The sequence below is a fragment of the Astyanax mexicanus genome, chromosome 9, assembly GCF_023375975.1.
Source record: "Astyanax mexicanus isolate ESR-SI-001 chromosome 9, AstMex3_surface, whole genome shotgun sequence".
Classification (NCBI taxonomy): domain Eukaryota; kingdom Metazoa; phylum Chordata; class Actinopteri; order Characiformes; family Acestrorhamphidae; genus Astyanax; species Astyanax mexicanus.
In genome coordinates, this window is record NC_064416.1 from 9,692,492 (window position 1) to 9,706,019 (window position 13,528).

Below are 13,528 nucleotides of genomic sequence, written 5' to 3' on the forward strand. Positions count from 1 at the left end.
TCACTCACCCAGTAACTCACTTATTCAAACAATAACTCACTCACTCATTCACACAGTAACTCACTCGCCCATTCACCCTGTAGATCTCTTATTCACCCAGTAACTCACTCAATCATTCACCCAGTAACTCACTCACTCATTTACCCAGTAACTCACTCACTCATTCACCCAGTAACTCACTCATTCATTTATCCAGTAACTCACTCACTCATTCACTCAATAACTCACTCATTCATTCACCCAGTAACTCACTCACTCATTTACCCAGTAACTCACTCACTCATTTACCCAGTAACTCACTCACTCATTCATCCAGTAACTCACTCACTCATTCACTCAATAACTCTCTCACTCATTCATCCGTTAACTTACTCACTCATTCACTCAATAACCCTCTCACCCATTCATCCGTTAACTTACTCACTCATTCACCCAGTAACTCATTCATCCAGTAACTTACTCACTAATTCACCCAGTAACTATTTTACCCAGTTACTCTCTTACTCATTCACACAGTAATTCACTGGTTGTTGTTTTTCTTTGACATTTTATCCAAAATACTGTTTTTTTGTCAGTATTTTATTTATCATGTTAAAATATCCAAAAAAAACTGTTATTAACTCCACCCACATATCCACCACAAATTAGCTTCTGGATGGTCAGCTACAATAAAAAAAGCTTTATTTTCCAACAAATTACCCGATGTCTCCCTCTCGTGAGCAAAAAAAAGCAGTTTTCTCAAAGACATTTTGTATAATTAAAAAAACAGTATAAAAATCCATTTTGACTAGTCATATTTCCATGAACATTCTTAATGTAATTTTGACAAGTCATATTAGTATTAATATACGTGGAATTTCTCTGTAATTACAGAAAATATACTGTGTTAAATTACTTTTTTTTTTTAAGTTATTTAACATTGTAGCAACATTTAATGTAATTGTAATTTGTAAAGTTATGTTGAGTAGGTGCATTTGGGATATGTGCAGTTTTGGAGTTTCAAATAGTAATGATAATATTGATATTGAAACGTTTTCTTCTAGTCAGAATTACAGTACAGACATCTGGAATTACAATTATACTGGTAAAAAGTAATTATAGATAAGAGAGTGAAATTAAATTAAATATATGTCATTCTGGTAATATGGCTAAATGGTTAGAATGTATTCTGAAAAAGAATACATTCTTTATAAATCTGATTTATAAATCTTATTGTTAAAATTTCATTGTTTTATTTTTATCAGCTGTTATCTTAAATGTAGGCTAAATTGTAAATCAATTCTGATCTTTTATTTTATTTCTAATAATATGCATATAAACAGAAACAGTGCTTTGTGTAATTTCCTCCTATTCCAAACTATCAAGGTTAGGATACGCATGCCAAAAACGGTCACGCCAAAAATATATAAATACTTAATTATTTTTCAAAAACGCACCAAAGAGGCGCATGCGCGGAAATTTTGTGACGATTCTTGATTCAGTTGGTGCATTATTATCTCGCTGTCGGTTGTGAGTTAATAATTCAGATTTAATATCCGCAGTTATCAGCCGTGTCGCTGATAACTCGCTGACAAAACGGTAAGAATTATTTTACTTTACTTTTATTATGTTACTTTACGGGCAATCATACAAAAATACGGGCAAAAGGATGGATTGAGCCGAGTTTCCGACTGAATAACATTTTGATTGGAGATTTTCTTTTAAATAGAAAATATAGTCTATGACTAAGGCACGAACTCTCCAGAGTTCCTTTGTTTTCAGATGGACGTAAACGTTTTAATCAGTTAGTTCAGTGTTTTAGATTAGGTACATCTGTAGCTATGAGTTCATTTAGTCCTGGAGATATTTGGTGTGAATTTTAGTGCCTAAAGTAAAAATAAATGTTTGTTTGTAATGTACTAGCTCACAACAATAAGTAAATCAGAATATAAAAAAAAAACTCTGGCTGTCACCATAGACTAATACCATGGGACAGTAAACACTAGGTAGAATATTCTGATAAGATAAAAGAAGTATAGGAATGATATTTGGATGGCAAAATCAGTGTATCAGGATAGCTATAAGGTAGTGTATGTGATAATATTTTTTACATTTATTTATATTTAATTTAATAACCGTAGGTTCAATCTTGTGCGCGATATTTAACGTTACCATGTTAATGTCGATATGTGTTAGTTTTAGCCCAGTGTTTGTTTATAAAAATATGCTTAGATTAACTCAAGATATGTCAATCCTTTATTAATCACACGTTTGGGACATTTTAAGTCACAGCTCAGAACAAAAGAATATAAGTGTCCATAAAGTTTACAATTCTTATTGGCATGGAAACCATAATAAATATAAGTTATAATATAATATACATCATTCATATTGCCTATTTGGAGTGAATAGGTAATTCTGGTATGTACATGTATTCAAGAGTAATTGATCGATATGTCTGCATAGATCATTAGTCTATTAAGACACATAAGCCTAATAATATTTACCCGGTGTCCAAGCTAAAAAATGTCCTAAATGATCGGGACGCCTTTCTAAAACTATTTGTTCACTAGTGTAACAATCGCTAGGAAACCCGAAGCAAGTGTCAACGCATGCGCAGAATGCCACTGGCCTGACTCTGCTGGCGTATACTCGCGGCTCTGCAGACCCTTATCAATTTCTCAGGGGGAATGGGCAAATGTTAGGATAATGGTGATGATGACCTGGGGGGTATTTCACGAATTAAGCTACTTCAATAGCTTTTTAAGACAAGCCTGGTTCATTTTGTTTAAATTCAGTTCCACAAACAAAGCAGCACTTTTTTTTATTTGTTTTAAATGTTTTATTGAATTAAAAATTCACATGAACAATCCAAGAAGGGGAAAGGGGGGTGGGGGTGGGGTGGTGGCTGGCATTTGAGAATAAATCTGAGAATTTGCAAATAATTACAGTTTTTGCAGCCTTTCTATTTGTTGATCCAGGTATAGTTTTCATATACATAGTGATTTCAATTTTAAAAACCAATAACTGTAGGATTATCAATTATAATTAGATTAATTACTTGATATATCTTATGTTTAACATTATTAAAACCAACTAAAACAGGTTCCATGCACAAATAAAATGCAACATCAATATGATCAATAACAAATCTTCTCAAGCTTTTCCAAAACAAGGGTTTCTGGATGTACATCATAGAATGAGCAGTTTGAATTAGGATCTTTTTTTTTTTTACTTTTTGAGCATCTATGTAGTAGTTTTAAATGTAGTTTCCTTTACTTTATTAGTGTATTGGTTCCAATAAAAAGTAACATTAGGAACTGAGACGGCATCTTTCTGAAATAAAGCTTGAATTAATTTCTTATTATTTTTTAGTTCAGAGGAGAAGCATATCTTGCCATTTGGAGTATTTACTGGGTTAACTGGTGTGTTGTATGGTGTGACTCGCAATGGAGAAACAATATTCAGGAACAACGTTGCCCCATAGTCCAATGTCTAATATACTACATCAGACACCACAAATACAGTTCAATGATTAGATGTACGATCATTCATTTTAAACATCTTATTTTTAAAAATGCAAATATAAATAAATGAGTTTGACTAAACTACAGTCAGTGAGTTTTTAATTACAATAGAGACACTGTAAGAGACACTGATCCACACGTTATTGTGCACATAAGTTTACTTTTTAGGATACGGCCTGGGAGATATTTGTTTCTGTATCATCAAATGTGTGCATTCACATTTTATTTTAAACTTTATTTGACACTGATATTTATCCATGTATTATAATTTTTAGCAATATAATTTTCAATTATACCCAATATATACATTTTTGTATTATATATATTAGAATATATTAATATATATTAAGTAAAATCATAAAAATAAAACAAAGCCTTCACACTAACCATTAATTTTAGTTTGCGTCAGACAGTATTTTATTTCTGCTGCTGGATGAGAGTGCTGGAAACATTTTCCTCCTTCTCACCCTTTGGTGGGGCATCGCCAAATTGCCCTAATGAAGAAGCTTCTGCTTGTGTGTTTGTGTTTGGGCTGTAATGTATATTGTAAATTAAACTGTTCCTTTTGTTTCTATCCTAAAGGTCAACAGAATGGCTCTTTCCAAACCTGATTCATCAGCAAGATACTGGAGGTCATCTGATCAATATTTTAACATTAATAAATGCACGTTTGGAGAACAGGCCAGAAACAAAATAGACAAAGCAAAGCGTACACAACAAAGTGATGTTATTTTGCAGTGTGTCTGTGCTCTGTTGAATTCTGGAGGTGGAGTTATCTCAGCAGGGGTTGAAAATGAGGACTACTGTTATTGTACCATGAGTCTTGGGCAGGACTTGGAGGAGCATTTGCTCAAATTACTGGATGTTCCTGAGGATTTCATTGAATTCGTTCAATCTGGTAATGCATTACACATGTATGTGAAGTCTTGGTGTTCACATGATAACAGAGCAAGACTCTGTAGTGTTCACAGCGGCTTAAGGAAGAGAGCAGGGACAAAAACTCCCCTCATACACCCGAGTGGGGTTCTGGACTTTATAAAGAAGAAACGTCAGACTCTTTATTTGGGTCCTCCTGCAAAAAGAACAAAATGGATACATGGTGATGAGATTTACAATAAAGCTCAAGAGTTCTATGAAAAACGAGAGGCACGCCTTGGTCAGATATTAGATTTTGGAGAAAGTGTAAATGTTGAACTTAAAAGCTTTGCCCATGAAAAAAATCTGAAGACGAGACTTAATGAGAAAGTTCCCAAATACCTTTCAGCTTTTGGAAACACTAAAGGGGGGTTCCTATTCATCGGTGTTGATGACAGAAGCAAAACAGTCATTGGCTGTGGTCGGGGAATGGATGCCCAGACGATGGAGCAGATGATCCAGGAAATCTGTAACAGAGCACAGAGCCGGGCTTTTCATTTCCTAAACTGTGCACGAAAAGAGGAATGGTCTGTGGATTACGAAGTTTTCGAAGTTATGGAAAACAGTGGCGAGGAACCTCGATATATTTTTGCAGTAAAAGTTCAAGCCTTCTGCTGTGCTGTTTTTGAGGACGATCCAAAATGCTGGCATATTGAGAATGATACACTCACTCAGCTAGACCCAGAAAGCTGGTTGAAGAAAATGCAGGGCTGTGATCCTGGTGATCCGGGTATGTTTCATTCACATACATTTGAAATTATTATTATTTTTTTTTTTACATCTATAAGTTATTAATTAAATTCAATTAAATTTTCAAGTTTTTTTTGTGGGTGCTTGATTACAATAACCATATATACAGGTTGTAATGCTAGCTTAAGTTATTCTTTTACTTTTACATGTCCATTAAAGTGTGAATATAAATGTTTTGCGTTTTTGCAAAAACAGTCAAAAAATGTTTAAATCCTAATTATTTTTTTAAATTACGAGTCGACAAAAGGCACAGTATTCCGATGACCCAAGAATTTTAGGCCTATTTATTATTACTTTTTTTAATGTTTTTTTTTTTTTATTAATGATGTTATTTTGTTCTAATTTAATATTGGGACATTTTAACATTTCACAGATGATGATTTGAGCAGCCGTTTTAACAAGGTCTTAAGTCTTAAAGACTCCCCACCTCAGTGCAGAGCTGTCTACAGCATCAAAGACATCGCAACACTCCAGGAAAGAGTGTTCTCTGGTAAGTGATAACACTGTTATTTTTGGGTTGTTTAGGATAGCATGCTGATATGTTCCTTTGCTTTTTTTTTTGTCTATTTTTTTTTTTTAGTTCAGGGGGAAAGCCTTAACATAATGTGCAAGTACATACCACAGGAGCTCCTTGTGAACTACCCAAATTTGTTAACCTGCATTCAGACAAAAAGTGGACCTGGAATTTTAATCATGTCTACCAGCTGGGCCATTGATGTGAACTTACCACGAAACAAGTCTGTCATCTGTGAAGCCCTGCTGATCAGTACAGACTGCTACCCCACACTGTTCTGCTGGGCTGAAGGAGACAGTCCAGAACTCTGGCAGTACGTTAATGACACTGCTTTCAGTCTGAAGCAGAAGTTGGTGAATCTTGGCGGATACACAGGAAGGCTTTGTGTGATCCCTCGTCTGGTTAATTGCCAGACAGGAGAAGTGATCCAGAATGAGACTGATGGTGCTCCTCCTTATCCAGACAGTTATACTTTGAACCATGTTACAGTACAGGCCTTACTACGGTCCTTAACTACAGTTGTGATGAGCATCTCTTCACCTCTGAGTGACACACTCGGCTGCGAGTTCTTCAACCTGTTAACTGAGGAGCAGTATGATATCCTTCACAAGTACAATGGCATTAAACATCTATTCATCCACGGGCCTCCTGGTTCAGGAAAGACCTTGATTGCCATGGAGAAAATACGGATGATTAAAAATTCAGACAACTGTGAGGATACGGACATCCTGTATCTCTGTGAAAATGTGGGATTACGAGACTTTGTAAGGTGAGTAGCTATAAGGATTAGTTTAAGGGTGTTTTCACACCAGTACTGTTTGGTCTGGTTTAAACGAACTCTGGTCAGTTTGTAACTTTAGTGCGGTTTAAATGAGCAGGTGTGAAAACAGTGATCACACTCAGGTGTGAATCAAAAGAACTGGACCAAGACCAGCTAGAGGAGTTGGTCTCGGCCCGGTCCCAAATGAACTCTGAAGTGGTTCGCTTGTGGTGAGAATGTAATCCGGTCTTGATCTGACCCAGCTATGAAATATAGTCCATTTAAATGAGCTAAACTGCTGATAAGACGCAGTTTAAACTGATATATTAGCCAGATTACGCTAATTGCCACAGCTATGTGCATGCACACGTGGTTTGTGCTGCGTTCACTGCTATATTTATTGGTGCGTTTAGATTTATGCCTGTGTGAAACCAAACCAACAAAAGGGAGAAAACACTGCAAATAAACAAACTAATCAACTGAATCGGACCAGAGAAATTAACTACAGGTTTGAAACCCCCTAAGTTCACTTCTAGGGAAGTTATTTTGTCTTCATTTATGCTGTAAAAAAATCTACAACATCTTTTATTTTACAGGAAGCAGTCCAAGTGCTTATGTGAGACAAGAGCCGGCTTCATGAGGAGAAATGATGACAACTTCTTCAGGGTTAAGCACATAATTGTGGATGAAGGACAAAACTTTCGACTGGAGCATGGTGACTGGTACCAGAAGGCCAACAGCTTGGTACAGGAAAATGATGGAATTTTCTGGATCTTTGTGGACTACTTTCAGAGGAGTCACACGAGCAGTAGTGGTCTGCCACCTCTGAATTCTCAAAGTAAGGCTTTCCTCTATGAGGTTGTACGAAATTCAGAGAAGGTATTTGATGCCATGTTAGATCTAATTCACCAAATTGCTGAAAATTTAAAACCTGAAGAAACTGCACACTTCCAGGATATGGTGAAGAATGTAACACTGAGCCACTCTTTCAGAGGACAGCTCATCAGACGCACTAATCTTCCATCAGTGGAGACCAACGTAGTCACAATAATCAGAAATCTTCTGAAGAGAGGGCACTCCGCCAAGGACATTGCCGTCCTCTATTCCACTTTAGAAGAGCTTGATAACAGGGTGTACAGTGTTAAAAAACAGATGTCCCTTGTCCAGTTTGGAAGTGTAGAGAACATAGACGAGGACGTGGTTGTGCTGGACACCATTCGTAGATTTTCAGGCCTTGAAAGGAACATTGTGATTTTGGTGGACCCCTCTGTTCATCCGGTTCAGAACGAAGTTGAAGTAAATGTGCATCTCAGTGCGTTCTCCAGAGCGAGAATCAGACTGTATGTGTTGCAGTCAAAGCGTTCAAAACTGACACCTAGAATCCCTTGGTTATGATCAGGGCTGGGTAATAATACAGAATAATATACAAATACAAAAGTGTTTGGACACCAGTCCACACACACGGTACTAGATTAAATTTTATATATGAATAAATGTAAATATAGTTCTGTTAATAACACTGTTGAGATTTAGAATCTGTCATTTTTTTTAGTTGTATAGCACAGTTTTATAGCACAGTACTATTTTGTAACAGCAGGTATGTAATTTAGAACTTGGACACCCTGCTCTGTAACTTAACGTGATTGGACACTTTTCTAGTAATGTCCACTCACTCACGCACTTACTCACAGCTGATGATGGAATATGTAGGATGGAAGGGTGTAGCGGTGCCATCCTATTACAGTGTACCACACTGTTCTGTGAGCTCTTTATAACCTCCCATTCTTTCACATAGTGTGCAAAAGCTGATAAGGAGCTTGTTTTCACTCATCATGGCAATAGGACTGATGAAACATCTAAATTTGATGATTAATAAAGGAGAAATCTAGTGTGAAAATGGATTTGGGATGTAGTGAAACATAAAAGTGACTTCACACTTTGTCAAATTTTCCACCTGCATTTACCTGCAGCATTCAGAAATAAAACACTTTTAGCTGATGCTCCCAACAGGCTTACCATGCTAGTGATAGGAGCAACCCACTCATTAGGAGTCCCCATATCACTAGTGATTCCCCAACACCAGGAGGGTGAAGACTAGCGCAGCGACTCATTTCTGATATATCAGCTCACAGATGCCTTGTGCTGATCGACATCACCCTAGGAGTGATGTGGGGATAGAGCACCATCTACCCACCCAGAGAGAGCAAGGCCAATTGTGCTCTCTCAGGGCTTCGGTAGCCAATGGCAAACTACATGAACAGAAATCGCTATTTTTACACCATTAACAAGCACAAAGTAGCTTTACAATTTATTGGTAGAAATGAGTAACGGAGATTTGAAAGTGCACACGTAATTGATTAGAACACTGTTTATACATACAGTATCTTGAGGTGTACGAATTCCAGCTGTTGCTGGAAATATCTATCTAATATTCCAGCATTTCTATAGAATTATTTTTTTCAATCTGTTTCCCCATCCTACCTATTATTGTGACTTCATTTTAGGCTAATTTGAACTTGTTAATAATGTAAAAGTAGAGATAACTTTGCATGGGTAATGGTATACCTCTATCAATAGAATTATAAACCTATTGGGAGCATCAGCTAAAAACACTGTATTTCAGAATGCTGGAGGTGAATGTAGTTGGGATATTTGACTCGTTCTCATGTTTCACTACAACCACAAGTTCTTTTTACACCAGATTTCTCATTCAAGGAGTGTCCGCCAATACTTTTGTTTAGTTTTGTAAAACTCTAATTTGCTTGGCTTGTCTTTGTTTACAATTTGGTGTAACTTTCACATGCATGTATCCATATGAATGAGTATCAGAGCTGAGCAATATGGTAAAATATTCTTTTTTTTTAATTTAACAACATTTTAATGAATAGTAGATTCTTAAAGAGGTACTAAACCCTAAACCATATTTTCTCCTATTATTAGCTTAAATTTTTTATAAACATTTCCTAACTTTGAAAAAACATTTTATTGTGTGCTTGTTGAAGCATATTGGCAATATGATAAAATAGTCATATTTCCCAGCTCTTGAGTATCACATCTGTATTTGTCTAAGTGTCTCTGTACATAGGATCACAAGATGTCTTATCTCGTCATTGTTGACACACTGAAGTTTGTATTAACAAACCAGAACATATATTTAACATTTTATTACAGTTAGTTTCACATGTACAAATCTATTCTGTAACTATTCTTTCATATCAATCTGTATGATCATTTACAATAAAAAGCGGTGTTTGAATCCCAACATTCTCTGGGAAGAGTCTGTTTATTATATATTATATATTTATTATAACTGTAAAATTTGCCACAGCATCATGTATTTTCTGTTGTTGCTATGTATAATTTCATTATGCCATGATTCTATTAAATCATAAAATATAAACCAGTCCCATTTTATTTCCTGCATATAAATGTGTCACAGTTGTTCTGGTTCTAAATCATGTTTTATAGACTGTATTTTATTGGCCTGTTGACAGAGTGCATTACGCATCAGTCCTGTATTTCAGGATTGTGGAATTATTCAAAAAAGGTGGAATGGTAAATCATTTACCACTATGTAATGTTGCCATTCCTTCTTACGACACTTGAGCTGTATTGTATTCATACTGTCTGCAATTAAATAAACTCCAAAATAAATGTAAGACACTGTTTTTCATTAGTTATATTTCCCATGCTATCTCATTTTTTCCTCTTTTGGGGTTTTACACTCATTTGTCATTTTGTTAGGTATGTATGACTATTTTGTCACACTATATGATATGAACTGCATTTAAAGGAGGGCTTACCTGTCTAAAATGGGTTATCTTAATTCCTATTACTTTTGTACTTCACTATTGTAAGTCGCTTTAGACAAAAGCATCTGCCAAATGTAATGTAATGTAATGTAATGTAAATACATAAATAATGCTATTAGATACATATGTTATAGCTAATAGTTGATTTTTTTTAAGTACGTCATCCATTTAACACATTTTTTATAGTATATTATTCACAAATGTAATATATATACAGTATATAATACTAATGTATGTAATATATACTCACTCATTCATGCAGATTCACTTACTCAGACATACATGCAGTTACTCCTGAATGCAAAATGAAAAAGATCAACCTGACCCAGTTGCAGTTCACTGTAGCACAACTGAACATCCACTTTGTAAACGCATGGATTAAAATAAAAAATGCAACATCTAATGAATAGAGTAAGTGGATTAGTTAATGTCTTATAAACATTCTTCACTACATTGAGTAGAATTCACTTGTTCTTCAACAATTTTGTGATTCTGCTGTAACTGAAAAGGATTTCAGTCACTTGCCAAACCAAGTTTGTTTGTTCGCTAAATGCAGCTAACACAGATTTTTGAATACAGATTGTTGTGTGGTGTGATTCGTCATGTGTTGTGACACCATGTCATATGGTGTGACATTCAGGAAAAAAAAAGGATCATCATAAATTATCATAAACTCTTCAATGTGACAAATGGGGAATAGTGCCAGAAAAGGTTAAGATCGTAAACTAGTGAATAAATGTACATATCTACAAGATATATATATATATATATATATATATATATATATACAGTGCCCTCCATAATTATTGGCACCCCTGGTTAAGATGTGTTCTTTAGCTTCTCATAAATTGAGTTTTGTTCAAAATAATATAGGACCATGATTGAAAAAAAGAGTAAAATACAACCTTTAACTCAAGTGAATTTATTCAGTAGGAAAAAAATCCCACATTAAGAAATAATTATTTAACATCAAATCATGTGTGCCACAATTATTAGCACCCCTGATGTTAATACTTTGTACAACCCCCTTTTGCCAACAAAACAGCACCTAATCTTCTCCTGTAATGTTTCACAAGATGGGAGAATACAGAAAGAGGGATCTTTGACCATTCCTCTTTGCACATTCTCTCTAAATCATCCAACGACCTGGGTCCTCTCCTCTGCACTCTCCTCTTCAGCTCACCCCACAGGTTTTCAATGGGGTTGAGGTCTGGGGACTGAGATGGCCATGGGAGGAGCTTGATTCTGTGTGCGGTGAACCATTTCTGTGTAGATTTGGCCACATGTTTAGGGTCATTATCTTGCTGAAAGACCCAGTGACGACCCATCTTCAGCTTTCAGGCAGAAGCCAGCAGATTTTGTTTTAAAATGTCCTGGTATTTTAGAGCATTCATGATGCCATGCACCCTAACAAGGTTCCCAGGGCCTTTAGAAGAGAAACAGGCCCACAGCATCACTGATCCCCCGCCGTATTTCACAGTGGGCATGAGGTGCTTTTCTGCATACTCAGCTCTTGTGTTACGCCAGACCCACTTAGAGCATTTGTTGCCAAAAAGCTCTATCTTTGTTTCATCTGACCAAAGCACACGGTCCCAGTTGAAGTCATAGTACCGCTTAGCAAACTCCAAACGTTTGCGTTTATGATTGTGAGTGAGAAATGGTTTCTTCCGTGCATGCCTCCCAAACAGCTTGTTGGCATGTAGATAGCGCCTGATGGTTGTTTTGGAGACTTTGTGACCCCAAGAAGCTACCATTTGTTGCAATTCTGTAACAGTGAGCTTTGGAGAACTTTTTATTTCTCTTATCATCCTCCTCACTGTGCGTGGTGGCAAAATAAACTTGCGTCCTCGTCCAGGCTTGTTTACCACTGTTCCAGTTGTTTTAAACTTCTTAATAATTCCTCTGACAGTAGATATGGACAGGTGTAGGCGAGTAGCGATTTTCTTGTAGCCATTGCCTGACTTGTGAAGGTCAACACACATCTGCCTCACTTGAATGGTATGTTCCTTTGTCTTTCCCATGTTGAAGATAAATGGCCTCTGTGTCACGTCATATTTATACCCCAGGGAAACAGGAAGTTGTGAATTACTAATTAAATGTTCCTACATACTCTGATCAACTTCGTAAACTACTGTAGAAGTGACAGAAATACTTTTATTAAATTTATTTCCTAAGAATTGTTACGGTTGCCAATAATTGTGGAACAGGTGATTTTATGAAGAATAATTATTTCTTAGTCAGGGATTTTATTTCCCCCTTAAAATTTACTTGAGTTAAAGGTTGGACTTTACTTTTTTTTCCCATCGTGGTCCTATATTATTTTGAACAAAACTCAATTTATGAGAAGCTAAAGAACACATCTTAACCAGGGGTGCCAATAATTATGGAGGGCACTGTATATATATATATATATTTGTAAATATAAGAGTTGGTAGAATATAACCCTGTGATTTCTGTGACTTAATGCTGAGATTTTTGTTTAAACATTTTTTCAGCCAAATATGTCAACCACTCTTATACTCGTGCATTCCAAAAAATGAATGAAAAATTGTTAAAAAGTTACTTAATTTCAGTAATTCAGAGTGATCTATTGTAAATGTTTTTTTCATTGGCTTACATAAAATAAGAATACTATATAAGACCAAATTATACTTTTGGCAGTGTGGGCAGTGTGTCAAGTCCTGCTGGAAAATGAAATCCACATCTCCATAAAAGTTGTCAGTAGCAGAGGGAAGCATGAAGTGCTGTAAGATTTTGTGGGAAAACAAAACTGCACTGACTTTAGACTTGATAATAAAACACAGTGGATCAACACCAGCAGATGAAATGCCTCTCCAAACCATCACTGATTGGTGGAAACTTCACACTAGACCTCGAGCAGTTTGGACTGTGTGTCTCTCCACTCTTCCTCCAGACTCTGCTCCCTTGATTTACAAATGAAATGTAAAATTTTACTGATGATCAGTGATGGTTTGGAGAGTCGTGTCATCTGCTGGTATCCAATAGTAACATGACTAGTTAAACTACATTAAGAATAGGTCGTCCTGTTAATATAATTAATCAGAATTAATGTAATACGGATATGATTTTATTACTATTAGTAGTTAAATAATCTAATAAATTTATATGAAAATGTGTACTGGTAAAACAGCATTACAGAGATCTTTAGTTAAATAATAATAATAAAGAGAGCTGGCTGAGTTTGTTTCTCTTGCTGTGGCTCCCCGCCAGCAGGGGGCGCTGTGCGCGGCAGACGTGCCAACCAAGGACG

At 35.9% G+C, this 13,528-nt stretch overlaps 1 protein-coding gene across 1 annotated transcript; it reads left to right on the top strand.

The window, feature by feature from the left end:
- The first annotated feature begins 1,442 nt into the window (after positions 1–1,442).
- LOC103036673 (schlafen family member 13) lies at positions 1,443–9,707 on the top strand. Its single transcript, XM_022679961.2, has 5 exons — positions 1,443–1,578; positions 4,089–5,151; positions 5,545–5,661; positions 5,752–6,454; positions 7,042–9,707. The coding sequence occupies exons 2-5, from the start codon at positions 4,098–4,100 to the stop codon at positions 7,838–7,840; spliced, it is 2,673 nt and encodes an 890-aa protein (XP_022535682.2). The 5' UTR covers positions 1,443–1,578; positions 4,089–4,097; the 3' UTR covers positions 7,841–9,707.
- Positions 9,708–13,528: the final 3,821 nt, after the last annotated feature.